This window comes from Ceratotherium simum, chromosome 8 (assembly GCF_057802395.1).
Source record: "Ceratotherium simum simum isolate JZ-2026a chromosome 8, ASM5780239v1, whole genome shotgun sequence".
In the NCBI taxonomy this organism is placed as follows: Eukaryota; Metazoa; Chordata; class Mammalia; order Perissodactyla; family Rhinocerotidae; genus Ceratotherium; species Ceratotherium simum.
In genome coordinates this window covers 39,290,547-39,308,145 of record NC_141907.1, presented here as the reverse complement: position 1 = coordinate 39,308,145, position 17,599 = coordinate 39,290,547, and the positions used below count along the sequence as shown (strand labels likewise).

The window sequence follows — 17,599 nt, the reverse complement described above, 5'->3', positions numbered from 1 at the left end:
TCAAGGATGACACTAGGGTTTCTAACTTGTACAAGGGGATGATGGATGGTCCTTTTACCACGTCTCAGATTTTAGAAGCAACTGATTGCATCAGAGGAAATAATAAATACAGCTTGGAAAGTTTTCATTTGAAGCAGGATACGCAATTGAAGATGTGCAGTAATTTAAGGGTTCTGATCTGAAGCTCATGAGTAGAGATGTAAATTTGGAAGTCCTAGGTAGATAGAGGGCAGCTGACACCAGATAAGGATATGCGACTCCTTAGGGAAAGAGACTTCAAGGTGGTGATAGGGAAGTGGAAGAAAACCCAAGAGAAAATGATGTCAGAGAAATCAAGGGAGGAGGAAATTTCAAAAAGGGACAAATCATAGTAAAAAAAAAAAAAAGCCACAAAGGGGGTCATGCCTATGGTATTTGGTTATTAGGATGTCTGCTACCAAGCTGATAGCATAAAATTGTTGATGTGGAGAGTGAAGAAGTGAGACCGCCAGTGAATCAGGGAATGACTGGAAGTTGAAGAAGTAGAATACTTCATGAAGTTTATCTCTGAAAGAAATAAAGGGTCGGGGCCATCCTGGTGGCTTAGCAGTTAAGTGTACGCGCTCCACTACTGGCGGCCCGGGTTCGGATCCCAGGCGCCCACTGACGCACCGCTTGTCCGGCCATGCTGAGGCAGTGTCCCCCATACATCAACTAGAAGGATGTGCAACTGTGACATAACAACTATCTACTGGGGCTACGGGGAGAAGAAAAGGGAAAAAAGGAGGATGAATGGCAATAGATGTTAGCTCAGGGCCGGTCTTCCTCAGCAAAAAGAGGATTAGCACGAATGTTAGCTCAGGGCTGATCTTCCTCACAAAAATAAAAGAAATAAAAGGCAAAAGTAAGTCAAGAGAAGTGCAAGGGAAAGGGAAAAGTGCAAGGGAAAGTAAGTCAAAGGACAGGAGGATGAGAGAATCAGGCATATACACAGGATGCAGGGAAAAAGCCCATCGAGAAGGCAAGGTAGAAGACAGAGGACAGAGTGAGGGATGTTGGTGGAGTCTACGGAGAAACAACAAGGAATGGGATTATGAATACAGATGAGAGAATTACTATCACAAGCAACGGAGTTACTTCTTCATGTAAGGTCGGAAGAAAGTAGGTGAAGATGTGGATGATGTAAGAAGGAACTTGAGGTACATAATTCATGCCTAATGACCTCTACTTTTTCTACGAAGAAAGCTATAAGGAAATTTGCTGAGAATTTGTGAAGGTAAGGAGAGAAGACAGACTTGAATATTAGAGTTAAGGATTTTATTTTTCTTACAAACAGAAGTAGGATTCCTCTAAGGGACAAAGTTTATTTATTGTATATTGGAACAAAATTCAAATGAAGCCAATTTTACAATTGCATTTACTTGATTCTTCCCCATTTGGAGTACATACCAGGATTTTAAAAAAATAGCTCATTTCCCCAATATTTAGCTAGTTTAGGTCAGTAAACATATACTGATGTTACTTTATGCCAGTTACCATGTTAGGTGCTAAGAACACAAAAATGATTAAGATATGGTCACCACCCTTCAGAAGTTATGGTTGAAATTTGAAAAAGAGACACAAACAGTAACTTTGTAAGAGAGAAGCATGCACAGGCTATTATGGGAGCAAACAGTTGTGACATTTAGTCCTGGAGCAGGTGAGTCCTGAAGGATGATCAAGAGTGAGTCAGGTGAAGAAAGGTGGGACAGTACATCAGTCAGAGAGTGATGCTGAGAGTGGAGGCACAAAGACAGGGGCCATGAGAGAGCATGGTGTGAGAAAGCAACTACAAGCTAAGTGACAATGCTCACTGTCACATTTAATTAGCTTTGAAAATTTATCATTGTGGTAGATTCAAAATGAGGCTATATTTCCTCCCCTGATACAGAATTAAAACTAGTAAGAAGACTTTCTTCTTCTCCCACAGCCTAAATGTAGAACTAGAATTTCTTAATTTACTTGGTTGTCTGTGCTTCTGTATTACTCTCACTGATCAGGATACAGCTCTCACAATCTCTCCTTCAGGCAAACTTCTGGACCCATTTTGCTTTTTAAGAGTTCAATATCAAACGGTTCTGTTACATAAGCATTGGGAAAAGTTGGAAAGAATGCACACGGCTATTAACAGTGAGTCCACTGGGGTGGGAGTTGGAAAGAAGGAGGGAGGGATAAGAATGAAGCATGGAGAACGTGGACTTCTATTTATTTTAACAAATTTAAAGAGAGAAAGAATGAGGGGGCCGGCCCCGTGGTGTAGCTGTTAAGTGCACGTGCTCTGCTGCTGGCAGCCCGGGTTCGGATCCCGACCGCGCACTGAGGCACCGCTTGGCAGGCCACGCTGTGGCGGTGTCCCATATAAAGTGGAGGAAGATGGGCACGAATGTTAGCCCAGGGCCAGTCTTCCTCAGCAAAAAGAGGAGGATTGGCATAGATGTTAGCTCAGGACTGATCTTCCTCACAAAAAAAAAAAAAAGAGAGAGAGTGAGATTATGAATGAATTTTTCTTTTTGATGTTTTTTAGTATTTTTCGAATAAAATACTAAAAATAATTTATAATAAGCAAATAATGAATAATCACTGGACACAACAGCAGCTAAGATTTATCAAACGCTTTATATTTATTGATTCATTTAGTTTTCATATCAATGTCACATGGTTGATAATATGAATGCACTATGGCCCCCCTTTTACTAATGAGAAAAAACTAGCTTTGACAAATTAAGTAACTTGCTCAAGGTCACACAGCTCTAAAACGGTCCTGGGATTTGAAACAAGGCAGGTAGCTCTAGAGTCCACCTCTCAAGTACTGGACATCACTCCAAGCTGTCGTCACTTACTGATGACCACCAAATAATACATGGTATAATTGTGTATTAGAAGGTGAATTTCTATTAGAAATTCTACTAGTGTATTAGAAGAACCACTATTTTGGAAAATGTCACATGTAAGGTTAATAAATCTTAGAAGGCCACTGATACTTAACCTCTTCGAGAATCATGAAATTCCATGGATTTATGAGATAATCCTAAAATATTAACATTAGCTAGTATTTTGAAACTTCTAACATCAACAACATGGTTATTTTTAAAGATCAGAAAAGTTCCTTGAGGGCAGATATTGTATCTATTTTTTGTTTAAACCTCTAAACTTCTCAATGCCTACAACACAATAGGCACTCAAATTTGTTGAAGGATTAATAGTTTTGTTTTCAAGACATTTCTATTATCCTTGAAACAAACCTTAAAACCTTACAAACCGCTGCGATTTTAAATGCAACCTTAAGAAAATCAAGTTTTCTATAATAGTTCATTCTAACTTAACTGGGGTGTAATAAGGTTTAAATGTCTAATTTCTATATTAGCGTTTGTTATTTCCCCGATGATACTTTCCCAAAGAAAATTAAGCACTTTGTGAAAGACCACATATTACAAATAAGAACTAAATTATCTGCATAGAAATGTTAATATGCTTCTTCCAAAAGCTTGCAGAATTTAACGGCCCCATACTTTCATTTTAATTTTGCTGAAAAATAATTTGTTCTCTAAAAGTGGTTTCTTTATATTTTATAGGAAATTAAGTTATATTTAAATCAACAAAGCATGGTCTTATAGCTTACCTTTATTTCTTTATATCCTCATAATTTGTTTCAAGAACAATTGGCGGGGGGTGGGGAATATAAGCATTTATTCTTCTACAACCCCAAACAAAAGCAAATTACATAGAATATAGATAAAAACACAAGGAATTATCCGATTCTATTATGAAATGCAATCATCAAGTGGTATCTTGGAATAGACCTTAAACAATTGAATAGAATATTGCATCTCATCTTTAAATTTATATGCAAATCATCTAAAAGAGATCTGCACTATGTTTAAAAGGACACCCGAGAAAAAAAATTATATGTACCAGGTCTCCCATTAGGCAATTTTAATATTTACAAAATCATACAGGGTTTTAAGGAGTTCTCAAATATTGATTAAATGACTTGATAATGTGACAATCATAAACTCTAGCTAGTAGTTATTAACCTGCAATAATCATAATAACAAACCTTTACTTAGCACTTAGAAGGGGCTAGGTACTATGCTTACTGTTTTATTACTATTACATTCTAATGAAGGGAACTAGGGTTTAACTAGCTTACATAATTTGCCCAAGGCTACACAGCTACTAAGTGAGAGAATCAGGATTAGAACTTTTCAGAACATAGAAAAGCAAACAAACACACATTATCAACTCTAAACTAGCAGTAAAAATCAGCAATTATTTATATACAAGAATTTCTATATAAAATTACATGTAAGAAGCATTTTTTCCATTTGCTAAATTTGGTATTGGCTGGGTAATCTCAAAACTGGTCAAAATTTGGACTTTGTTCATCATATAACCATTATAAAATACTATTTCCTGCAGCTATTTTTTTTGAGAGCAGAGACTGTGTCAACATTTCACATCTCTATCCCTGGCATATAATAAACACATGTCATCAAAGGATAAATAGCACTGTTTCAGTAAACTGCTCTATGCCTTTAAAATAAAAATCATGGGCTTTTACTATTATTTTCATTTTTCTCTATGATACATCAGTTTTTCTGGTTCCCTTTAGATTAGATACAAGTAAAAAAATTAACTAATTTTTCCTAAGTATAGTTCTTACCATCTTACAAAGGAGGAAAAAAATTATTTTCTTTGTAAATCTTTAAAACAAATGTTGAGAAAGCCACTGAGGAATTCTAATAATGAACAAAATTCAAAACCCTGCAAGTTTCAGCTTAAATATCACTTCTTCAGAGAAGCCTTTGCTAACCATTTCCTCTATGGCTCACGTAAAATTGAAAACAATTACATTATCAGGACAAGCCTTTGAGTTCTTTTTCTCCCAAAACAAAACAGAAATTACATCATCTAGTTGAACTCTTGGTCAGTCAAAAGAGCCTTAAGTTTGTTCATAATATACTTCTGTTTATTATAAAACTAGACTTTTGAACTTAGATATCTTTTATTTTGACTTGGTAACTAGAATAGAACAGAATCTCTAGTCTGACAAATTCAGAATTACTGAATTATAAATTTAGAGACTACACAAGAGCACTAAAGTCAACTCAAGAAATGTACCGAATGCTCTGGATCTCAGAAGAAAGAGTGACAGCATCTGTCCAAGGGCACCTGTGAAATCTTCTCAAAGGCCAAAATAGGTGTCTACCTTTGGGCTCAAAGCTCAGTCTTGTAGCCCCTCACGTTTTCTCCTTTGGGGATTTATGTCCAACTCCTAACTTCAGAATCACCTCTATGGACTGATGACTTTGAAATGTCTCCCTGTAGCTTTCCCTTCCTTCCAGACCTTCTGTACTATGTTCCTACTTGCCCACTGGGCATTTCAACTTGGATGTCTGTCTTGCCATCATTTCCGATTCATCCTACCTGAGGTGAATTTAATGCTCCCTATTTCTATCAGTGAGACTTTTATCCTCCAAAGCTCAAAAATCACAGAAGTTCACCAAAGTCAATTGGGTTCTTCCTCACAATATCCCTTCCAGCAAGCCCTTCCTGCACTTTGCACCTACTCCCAGTAGTGCCCTGGGTTGATTAGTAGAGGCAAATCTACTCTATTAGTAGAAGCTTTTCCCAGGACTTGAGAAGACCAGCTTTCCTAAAGCACAGCTTTCACCACCTTACTTCTCTGCTCAAAAGATGGATTCTCTACCACTAAGGAAAATATCTATGATGGTTAATTTTACACGTCAACTTCACTGGGCTATGGGATGCCCAGATATCTGGCTAACCACTATTTCTGGGTGTGTCTGTGAGAGTATTTCTGGAAGGAATTAGTATTTGAATTGCTGAAATAAGGCAGATGGCCCTCTCCAGTGTGGGTAGGTAGGCATCATCCAATCCGTTGAGGGCCTGCATAGAACAAAATGGCAGAAGAAGGTTCAATTTACTCTCTGCCTGCCTGACTGAGCTGCGACATGGATCTTCTGACCTCAGCACTCCTGGTTCTCAGACCTTTAGACTTGGACTGGAATCCACACCATCGGCTCTCCAGCTCTCGGGCCTTTAAACTACACTGCTGGCCTTCCTGGGACTCCAGCTTGCAGATGGTGGGACTTCTTAGCCTCCGTAATCAGGTGAGCCAGTTCCTTATAATAAATCTCATTCCTATTGGTTTTATTTCTCTGGAGAACCCTGACAAATACAATGTCCAAGCAGTAGCCTGGTGATGAAGTCCCTCCACAGTAGGCCTCAAACTCCCTCTCTAATTTTTATTTCTCATTACTGCCCCTTTACTTGGTTACTCCCCTCAGGCCAAGTTAATATACTTATTAGCCCCAAAACACTCCATAACCTTCCTACCTCTGAAATGAAAAAAAGTGACACCATAAACTTGCTGGAAAAGCAATTAACATATTATATTCAGAATTTCCAAATCACTTCTAATCATAACTCTTTAAAAAGTAGATACATTTCTCATGAAAGGGAACTCCACAGAATTAATATTACAAACTTTGTAATTCATTTTCATATAAGCCATACAAATAAGAACTTAAATATATTTCTCCTCTTTAATTTAGTAATTCCATTTCTAATTATAATGGTGAAATAATCATAGATCTTCATAACTTTTGTATAAGAATACTCACTGAAGCATAAATTCTCAAAAGTATATAAATATGGGAAATATTTAAGTAAATTATCTTAGAGTCATATGACAGATAATGCAGCTATTAAAAATACTTTCTTGAAAGATAAAGATATGGGAAATGTTTATGGTGTAATATTAGGCTAAAAGAATTAGAATAAAAACAATACATGTAGTACAATCTCAATTTTGTAAAACACACAATGTGCACAGGACTTGAAGAAATATACCACAGTGTTATAAATAGTTGTCTCTGGACACTAGCATAGTAGGTATAATTTGTAAATGTAGACATATAATATATAGCACAGTTCAAAAATCACATTACTGGACCTTATTCTTGGATACATAGTCTTTCTATTTCATAAATATTGGAAATACAAGTCTCCAACAGAGCAAATATACTTCCGAAAAGACCTCTTATTACAAATGTCCTCTGTTGTTGCTGCAACGGGAAAGGTTTTATAGGCTCTAGTTTTGTGCACAAAAAAGGATACTCTTCTCCCTTTTTCAGAATCCCTTTCCTCTATAGGTAGCTCGTCTTCTCTTTCTCATACCCCATCTTATTTTTCATATCCATTCATATTTTTCAAATCCCAGTCTCTTCTTTTTTTTTTTATTTTTGTGAGGAAGATCAGCCCTGAGCTAACATCTGACACCAATCCTCCTCTTTTTTCGCTAAGGAAGATTGGCCCTGAGCTAACATCCGTGCCCATCTTCCTTCACTTTATATGAGACGCCGCCACAGCATGGCCTGACAAATGGTGCGTCGGTGCTCGCCTGGGCTCCAAACCTGTGAACCCCGGGCCGCCAAAGCGGAGCTTGGGCACTTAACCGCTTGCGCCACCAGGCGGCCCCTCCCAGTCTCTTCTTAATCCTAAACTGTAACATCTAGGATTAAAAACGATCTGCTTGCTTTCCTTCTTATGATTTGAAGTGTAATTCTTTCAATTCCACTTATACATAAGTTATAGAAGTTTTTGCTTTATCAACTCCTGGGTTGACAAGGGCTTATACACTTTTGTTTTCCTATGACACCTGAATTAAATTCATTGTAGGAATTTAATAAATATTAGTTGAAAATACCACCACCACAAAAGGATCCTGGTCACACCTAGGGAGTTAAAAATGTAACACGGTGCATGCTTCTAAATGATACGTATGTATTCCTTAGCACAGCTCCTGTTATACTTACCCACTGTAAACTTTAGTTACTAAATTGTTGATCTGTTTGTCAATTTTGTATTTTCGGTAATCTTCCAAGCCATCTTTAATTGCGATAATTGTAAGGACCACCACCAGAGGCAGCATGGTAATTTCCTTTTGGAAAGCCTCTACCAAAGGCACCCAGTTCAGGACAACTAGAAACAGGAAATATAAATTGGCGGCTCTGCAACCCAAACACACATAAGGAGGTGTTAACAAATCATGCAAAACCCTGAAGCAAAAGAGGCAAAATACCATAGGGCGTTTTCCTATAAGTTTCTATAGTTGATTTGAGATGCTACAGAATAGAGAGAACCAGCAAACACTAACAAATCTGGATGAATGATTTATTACCCCCATAGACATCTGACTCGTGGCACACTTTAATAAATGAGAGGTATTATTTATTGAATACATAATAGTAAATACTGGAGTGTGACAGTCTTTAGTTGTGTAACACATGATATAAAGCATAATAGACAATACTTTTTTCTTTCTAAAAGTTCAAAAAATTTAGAGGAAATCCAGTGTTAATGCATCATAAAAAATCAATTTTTAAAAACCTTCACTCTCTAGCCTTCAGAAGTTAATTTGTATGTCCACTCATAGATTCAAACAAGGCTCAAAAGAAGTAGAAAAGCTTGAGGGTTTTTGTCCCCTTAAAACCAACCCGTCTGTTTCTTCTTTTATCTTATTCAGAACCACTTTTTCAGGGACTTCCTCCAATCCTCTATATTATTTATTCCAATACTCCTCCACTGGCCCCTAAGGTAAATTCAAATGACCCTTTTCCTTAAGAGAAACAAACAAAATCTCAATCTTGTACAGCCCCTTGAATTTTTATCACATATTTTTCCTGTTAACCATCAAACTTCTCAAAATAATCTACACATACATCTTCTTCCTCACCTTCAACTCCTTTTACTCTGAAATCTTTTTATTAACCTTTTTGCTACTTCTGTGGCTTCAACTATTTCCAGGTGGACTGTATCCAAATCTATAATGCTGGCCCTGAACTCGGCTCAAGTTTCAGATTCTAATTCCTTCAAGTGCAGTAGATTGCAAACTCCATCAAAGAAACACTCATAGCATTTAAAGCCATTAACTCAACAAATTCACATCTGTACTTTAAAAATAGCCACTGTTCAATAAATGCATACAGAATGTATATAGAATGAATAATTAGAATAAATATATGTGGCATGAATAATGCCACATAATAACAATATGTGGCACGAATGTTGAGAATCTCTATACTCACATTAGCATCTCAATTTCAACCTTTACAAAAACAAAATAATTTTCCAGCCAAGCTTCTTTTTATTCCTGTCTTTACTTTTTCTCTTTATCTTTCTGGTCATAGCAACTCAATATGTTCACATCATCTTTTACTCCTTTCACTTAATTCCCCACATTTAATCCATAATATCTATAATCGGTTATCCTTCTTTTCATTCCCACCTTGTTCTAGGTTCAGATCTCCATTACAGCTCACTAGGATATATACATCTTCCTAAATGTTCTCTCTATCTTCGGTTTGTCTTTAATTGTGTTAGAGAAGACTACTTTCCAGGCCTCAAGCAAATATTCTGTGCCACTGCCATTCTGCCTTGACTCATACTCCCGCCTCCATCGCAGATGTGCTTTGCTGACACCTCTGCTTTGAAAATCTCACCCATCCTCCATAACTAAGTTCAAATGCCACTTCCACTTCTCTTGCTCCAGCTAATAGTATATTTCTCTTTTTTGAGGCCTCCATCCTACTTTGTAGCACATTATAAAACTCATCACATTCACTATGTCTTTTTATTGTTTGTACACATATATTGTTTCCTTTGCTAAACAGCAAACTCCATAAAGAAAGGAGGAACATTTATACTTGCATTTCCTTCAGTGCCTAAACTCAAAGAACTTCAATAAAAACATATTAAACTAATTATGTTGTTGTTTCACCTAATAATATCTTACATCTGCATTTGCTTCAGAGCTCTATTTTTCCCATATTATCAAGTAAGAAAAAGCTAAAGTTAAAATGCAGTGTGGTTTAATGGAAAGAACCCGAAAGCAAGAGCGAGAAGCACTCAAGGCTATAGTCTGCTGCTTATCACTAGCATGCCATTGGCTAAACCACAGTGCAAAAAATAGTTTCCTAATCTATAATATAAGGATAACAATATCTTCTCCGGTCAAGAGAAAGCATCTTACCAAGTATAAAGTGCTATGTGAATGTAAGGGGTAAGGAGTCATCATTCCACCAAAGACTGTACCAGAATCGCCAAAGATGATGTCACAAGTCTTAGGCTTAGGTAACATACAATGTTATAAAACTGAAAAATTTTATATATCAACTAGAATGACAAAGAAAATTCTAAGATTTTAAAAAAAAAAATAAAAAAGCACCTGTGAAATTGTTCAAACAAATTTCTTGGCACAAAATTCAGAAGTGTGTACTTTGTTGTTCGTATTCGGTTATTCACGTAGGTTCCAGAGAACTTTTCATACTCGTCCTTGAAGGGCCGGAGGTGGGGAACAACCACCCGGTGCTTTCCCGCCACTTTGGGGGTCTGAGAGGACTTGCCCCCACAGGCAAGCAGAGAGGAATAGTTGTATGGTCTCTCATCGTCGTCCCTGTTGGTACCACGGGTCAGTCGCTGCCAGTGATATCTGGCCCATTGAAGAGGCTCAGTCATGTCCAAAACGCGGAGAGATCCAGGTTGTGTAGGTGATCTGGCAAAACAAACAAACAAAAAACCACTAAAACACTCTCCATAAACTGCCGGAAAGTCTTAAAGCATAGTAAGGATAGCAAAATTGTAAATTTTTTTCTATATCAAATAAATAGATGACCCAATGGTTTAAGGTATAAATAGGAAAGTAAAACTAGTCTTTGGAACTTCACTTTAACCAAATCTTTATTAAATAACACATACACCTTCTGTCTCATGGGCTGATCATCTGATCCTCTAAGGAACAAGAGACAGCACCTAAAAGGACACTCCATAACTTGAAGCAAATAATTTGGGCTTAATGTGTACAAGTCTCTTAATTTATCTAGTCATCAACTTGCTCATCTTTGGAATGGGAATGCCACATATGTCAGGAAATTGTTGTGAGGATTAAATGAACACGTAAATCACCCAACATAAAGCCTGATATAGAGTAAGCAGTCAACGAAACTCATTCTGTGCAGATTACAAAAATGGCCACAAATTCTTGCCATCTCTATATGCACATCCCTTCACCCATCAAGTGGTAGTCTTTCTCTACCCATTGAATCTCGGCTTGGCCATGTGCCTTGCTTTGGCTAATGAAACACTAGTAAACATGACACAAGCAGAGGCTTGAAAAGCGCTGGCTCATGAGACTCCCTCTCTCCCACTGCTCTTGAGAACACTGTGGCCACTACCATGTGCCTGAGCCCAGGTTAGTTTACCCGATGATGGGTACACATGACCCATTTACCACCACTGTTCCTGTCAATATAGTCATGCGCTGCATAACGATGTTTCAGTCATGACAGACTGCGTATATGACACTGGTCCCATAAGATTAGTACCATATAGCCTAAGTGTATAGCAGGCTACACCATCTAGATTTGTATAAGTACACTATATGATGTTCGCACAATGATGAAATCATTGTGCATTTCTCAGAATGTATCCTTGTCATTAAGCAAGGCATGATTGTATGTGGGTGAAGCCACTGCCTGCCAACTGATGACTAACACATGAGTGTGCCCAGATGATACGATCTAGAACAGTGATGAGCTGTTGCAACTGAGCTCAGCCCAAATTGCCAACCTGCCAAATTGTGAGTCGATAAAAGGTACATCACCAAGTTTTCGGGTGGTTTGTTATAAAACAAAATCTAAGTCTTATACAATCTTTACCTTATTTCCAAGTTTTCCTTATTTTCCAAGAAATTCAGCCCTGCCTAGAATGTGAGCTCATTAATTAAAAGAAAAGAAAAAAGAAGCTAACATTTATTAAGAGCACACTGTTTTGCAAGCATTTTGCAAAGCACTTTACATGCATTATCTTATTTAATATTTACATCAATCTTATGATGCAGGTATTATTTCTATTTTACAAAAGAGGAAACAGACTTAAAGAAGTAAAGTAACTTGCTGAAATCCCTACGGTTAGTAAGTAGTTAAGGCTGATTCAAACCAACTCTTTCTAACTCAACAGTTTCTGCTTTTAACTGTTAATTTTTCTTTGTATCCAGAGTAGCTGGCACTTAGTAGATGCCCAATAAAAGTTCACCCAGTAGGTAATGAGCATGTTAGCAAATATGTGGAGGGCAAGGTCTGGGGGCCTTGGTTTCTATCTTTGCTTTATCAATGCCATTTGCATTTACTTATCATCTTAGATTGAAGTTCACCTCTGGAAATTCGTATTTAGTAAATCTGTGGGTGTGTGCTGATAATATGAATTGTTAACAGAACTCCCCAGATGAATCTGATTCAGGTGGCCGATGACCTCATCTGGAGAAAAGCTAGGTTATGTGCTAGAAACTACCTGAGGCTAGGAATATAGAGATGATGAAGACTTAGATCCCCTTCTCCAGGAGCTCAGGGTCTAGGTGAGGTGATAGGCATGGAAATACATAAATGCAATCCCAAGTGCAAAATAATGATCAAGGCACTGAGGTAGTTTGGGCAAATTATTTAAACTTGCTTTTTTCCTAAGCTTCATTCTAAGTTTATAACATGTCTGTTGATTCTTGTCTTGCAAGTGTTACACTAATCAGAAATTAATAGTTTCTCCCTGAGGACATTAAAATTGTATCCAGCTTTCATGGAGCTGAAATCATAAATCATTACCTAGTAGTATTGGAAGATCTGATCCAACATTTTCTAGTAATTCTAGTGAATCAATATTTTTAATAATCCATTCTTGTTAACCCACTTGTTTACTATATACATCGGTCCTTAAGCAATCCAAGAGACTACGGTTATGCAGCATCACTTTATCACGGCATTTACAGAAAATAAGTTGAATCACAAATAGTAGTCTTCTAAAACTCCATCAGATCCTTAAAAATTATATGATCTAAAGCAAAATAATAAAAACAAGTATATAAGAATAGAAAGTCACTTTTAATGGGAAGAATACAATAGCCTCCAAGTGTATATATTTGTGCCTGGATATTGGACCTATAATATATAGCCTCTATTATCAGTGAAAGAAAATATTCATAAAGTCAGTCTTATCAGTTTTATACTAGTAATGAAAACAAGAAAAAAAGTTCTATCCCTATCAGGTCTCTGCCTTTGGAGTCTGTTCTCTGAGAGCTAACTGAATGAACATCGACTGGCCATAAGAATTCTCACTATCTTTTCAATATAATTTTTTAAAAGTCTACCTCTGAAGTAATTTGAAAAGCCAGGTTGCCATGTCAGTATAGAAAAATAGCTTCTTAACCTATAACTAGTAATGACAGCTTGAGTTATTAAAGTAGTTCAGAACATATCTAGAAATCTCCCCCAGAACAAAGATGTAAGATAGTGCTTTATCAATGAATCAATAGGTAATTTAAAATACTTAACATAAGCACTAAATGCTTTTCATGCATCTCACCCCATGCACATCAGGTGACCATTATAACAAACCTCATATTTTTTAGAAGGTTGAGATCGGTACAATTTTATCTTATTTCTGAAAACTGTAAAAGAGAAATTTTCATTTGTAATTAAATTCTTATTAACACATAGGAGTGTGTATCCCTCTGGTGTTCACAATCTCATACAACAATCTAGATTCTACTTAGATTTTTAAATTTCAGAATACAACTTCTTGATAATGCAAACTTAGAAATAAGGAAATATGACATGTAGGAGGTGTTAACTTCTGGTAATTCGTGGTGTATCTAACTAATAACCTCACACTAGCAAAAATACTTACTGGTTCACAAAAACAATCAGCTCTTCATTCCACGGACCTACTCAAGAACCTTATCTTTTCCCAGTCACTCAGTTCTGAAGAGACAAATCTATGATTGGAAGACATTTTATTGCCAAAATATTTCTAGGTTCACCTTCCTCTGTGCCTTTTCAATGTCCTAAAACTTACATTAGGGGCTCTTTTTACTCACATGTTGCCTTCCCGCTTCCGCCTTTTCATTCTCAAGGAATTTTAGTGACGATAGATTTGGGGGCGATAGATTCAATGCCCTTCTTAGCATTCTCCCTTAGTCATCAAGTCTCTGTCCTACTCTCCAAGGCCAGGTGGCTTATCATCTTGTAATGACACTCCCTCCCTTCAGGACACCACTCTGTCCCAAAAAGTGATTATTGGATCAAAAGACTGATCTACACCAGACAGAGAAGTTGTTACTGTTTTCAAGAGATTGAAGGAAAAAGACCAGGTGTGGAGGTAATTAACGTGTGGCAAAAAATCCTTTCAAATTTCCAGCTTAGAATTTAAACCATCTTATATTGAGCAGGAATGACTGAGGATCTACTCAGTCACTCCAGCTCAGTGCTTTCAAAATTTGTTACCCGCCAGGCCAGTGAGAAATACATTCTATGATGCAGCCTGGAACATAGACACACACATACATATATAGCTGAAACAGAAGTCCAACAAAACAATTCTTACCCTTACTACTTGCAATGCAAACATTTTCTATTCTACTCTATTCTCTCTCTTTCTCATTTTCATACTGGTCAAGATGCACTGAATTGGTTTCAAGGTCCACTAATATGTTGCTACACACTTGGGAAAGACATTGATTACATGTGGTCCCACAACGGGTGAAAGCATACCTGGAGGTGGACAGAGCCACCTTCTGCTCCTTTTATTGTAGAAAGACACTGAAAGACAGCAGGTGACCTAGAAGGTTCAGGAGAGGGCAACACTTTTTACACCACAGTCAGAAGCAAGTAGTAGCCTTTTAATCTTTCTCCATCAATCCCGGCAAAATTAAAAGTACATTAATACTTAGAGAAGGCTCTATTAATAATGTCACATAAACATTCAGAAAAATTTCTTTAAAATATGAAAGGAAAGAAAATCAGAGTAAGTCACAACTCATCAAGAATCAGCAAGAATCATGATATTTTAAAGCTTAGATTTTAGAGATTATTTAATCTAGAGGTCACAAACCCGTAGCCTAGCCCTTAAGCAAAATTCTACCCAATGATGTATTTTGTACCACGGTGTTGGCAAACATATTGTTTTAATTTTTTTGAATATAGGACCAATATTTTAAAATAGAAATAAGTTCACATAAAGTATTGATAATTAGCTTCTCTTAAAAAGAAAAAAAAACAACAACACTGGGCACATATTTTCGCATGGTAACAAATTTCAGAAGCTTTTTCACTGTCCCCCTGGCCCTAACCCTGCATTTTCCAGTTCATGTATTTTAATTGAGTGATTGAGCACTCTGCTCACCACTTTTTGACATATCAAATAAATTCCTCCTGCTCTATAGACCCAGGCTTGAATATCAGTTGCATCATTTATTGGCTATGTGACCTACGTAATTAACCTCTGGGCCTCAGCTTGCTAATGAATAAAATGAGGCACCATTACAAGTCATGCGGCACACCGTAGATGAACAATGTTCATTAAATTCCCCACTCTCCTGTTTGGCTGTTTCTCAGGTCATAAATAAGTCAAGGCTGGAAAACCTATAAATTGGGCTGAGGTCCAAACTTTCAAAATATTGCTTTCAAATTAAATAAAGTTGTCCAATTCTAAGTAAACGCTCAGTTCACTGTATCTGTTGATATCGGAGAAGTAACGAGCATCAAGTAGGATACAAAACAGAAAACCAATCACAAAAGACAGACATGACATAAAATGACCTTCACACCACCTGATCTCATCCTCAACCATTGTCTCCAAAGTTCACTCCAACTATATTCATGAACAAACCGTATTCCACTTGTTTGGTGTTTCCCTGTTAATCACAGTTCCCTAGGCCCCTCCCCTGGAGATTCTGATTCAGAGGATCTAGAATTGGGCCCCTAAATGCAGAATTTAATTAGTCCCCAGGTGATTTATCCGAGAGTTTGCGAAGTATAGCCTATACCATGCACCTTTGCAAATGCCGCCCTCTCTTTCTGGAAGGTTGGTCAATCATATTTACCCACTCACTCCACCAGCCCCTATTCATCCTCTAGATTGATTCAGCTTGACCTTGGAGTGGGCGTGATTGAGACAGACCCACACAGGAGACACAGTAAGGCATTCCCTGCTCCGCTCCCATTACAATCCTGAGCACGGCGCAGTCACTGCACTCGCTGTAGTGTGCTGCAGGTGCTTCATTCTTCAAAGCCAGGGAACGTGTCTAATTCCTTCCCAGATTGCACAGAGTCTGAGGCTTGGTCAAAGTTAGATGATCAACAAATGGCTGTTAATCATTGAATTTTATAGAAAAGAGATAGTATGGGAAAAGGAAACAAAAACACCCCATTTTCTCTTTCATGGCTCAGCCTGGCTTTCCTTCCATTAGAAGCAGGAGTAAAAGATCTAAATTTGAGAAACCAGAAGTAGTCACTTTCAACTTGTGATTGCATCATTCTACCTTTATTGAAAGAAGGAATCTCCTTCTCCAGGCTTGAAAGACTCTTTCAGAAAATCATTCTGTTTTCCTTCCAACTCTACAATGCTATTTATATATAAAATTTAAAATAATCGAATATGATCATCTAAAACAAGATTATTTCTAATTATAGTATTTTTTTCTAGAAGACATTAAAAACTAAAATCCTTCAATAACAGAATTTACCTAAAACAACATATCTTACTATGCTCCTTCTTGTACACAAATGTACTTGAAAGCAGACAGTTCTCAAAAACCCTGTTTCCCTTAATGAATGCTTAATGAAAAGTTCATAGCAGGGTAGATTACCAAAGGTAAATACAGGGTAATGAATTCCCTTGGGCCCAGTTAGCATTTAAAAATTTCTGAGGTCATCACCAGCCAAGAAACAACTTGAAATATACACATGAGTTCACTTATCTAAAAGAGAAAAACATTCTTATGTATACATTCTTATGTACATATACATATGTATATGTATCATCTCAAGATGCTCTATGTTTGTGGCTGTCAAACTCCAGCATGCATCAAAATGTCCTCAACCACATCCCCTGAGTTTCTGATTCATCAGACCTGGGGTAGGGCTCAAGAATCTGTATGTCTAACAAGTTTCCAGGAAATGCTGATGCTGCTGGTCCTGGGACCACACTTTGAGAACCACTACTCTATACTAAGTAACTTTATTTCAAAATGTAAAGTTGAAATTAAGAGTGAACAGTTTATTAGATATCTCTCCTGTTTTTGGGAGGCCCATCTCCTTTAAGTGTATAGACCAAGGCTATGTACCAATGACTTGACAGCCAATACAAGCGGACCTCTCCTCTAAGGCCAGAATTAACTAAAATACTAAAAGTCTAGTTTACACAAAAATCCCCAGAGGCTGGTGATAAGATCTTGAGGATAGATTCTTTCTGTAGATTTAATACAGTTATAATCAGTTTCAACCAACATTTCCAAAAGCTCAGCTAGGGAGAACACTGGATCCTGGCCTTGACAGACTTGTACCTTCTTCTCAACCAAGATGAGAAAACACTAACAAAATATCAAAGTTCTTACATGCTCCAAACCTTGGAAGAAAGTTATCTATCAGGGTCAATAAAAAATACAGAGATATTTTATAGCTATAGGTTTCTGAGAATAAGATAGGAACTGTTTCACAGTAGACTCAAGATA

General features: G+C 37.2%; 1 protein-coding gene across 2 annotated transcripts in view; it reads right to left on the bottom strand.

The window, feature by feature from the left end:
- The window catches only part of ATP10D (ATPase phospholipid transporting 10D (putative)), a 108,739-nt gene that overhangs the window by 68,374 nt on the left and 22,766 nt on the right, over positions 1-17,599 (bottom strand). The window contains exons 2-3 of one of the 2 annotated variants that reach the window (XM_014787106.2): positions 10,271-10,597; positions 7,860-8,054 (exon numbers count right to left, since the gene is read on the bottom strand). In XM_014787106.2, the coding sequence (XP_014642592.2) occupies positions 7,860-8,054; positions 10,271-10,560 (485 nt within the window). In that variant the 5' untranslated portion in view covers positions 10,561-10,597. The remainder of the gene's footprint in view (positions 1-7,859; positions 8,055-10,270; positions 10,598-17,599) is intronic. The other variant, XM_087434266.1, reaches the window with a different exon arrangement.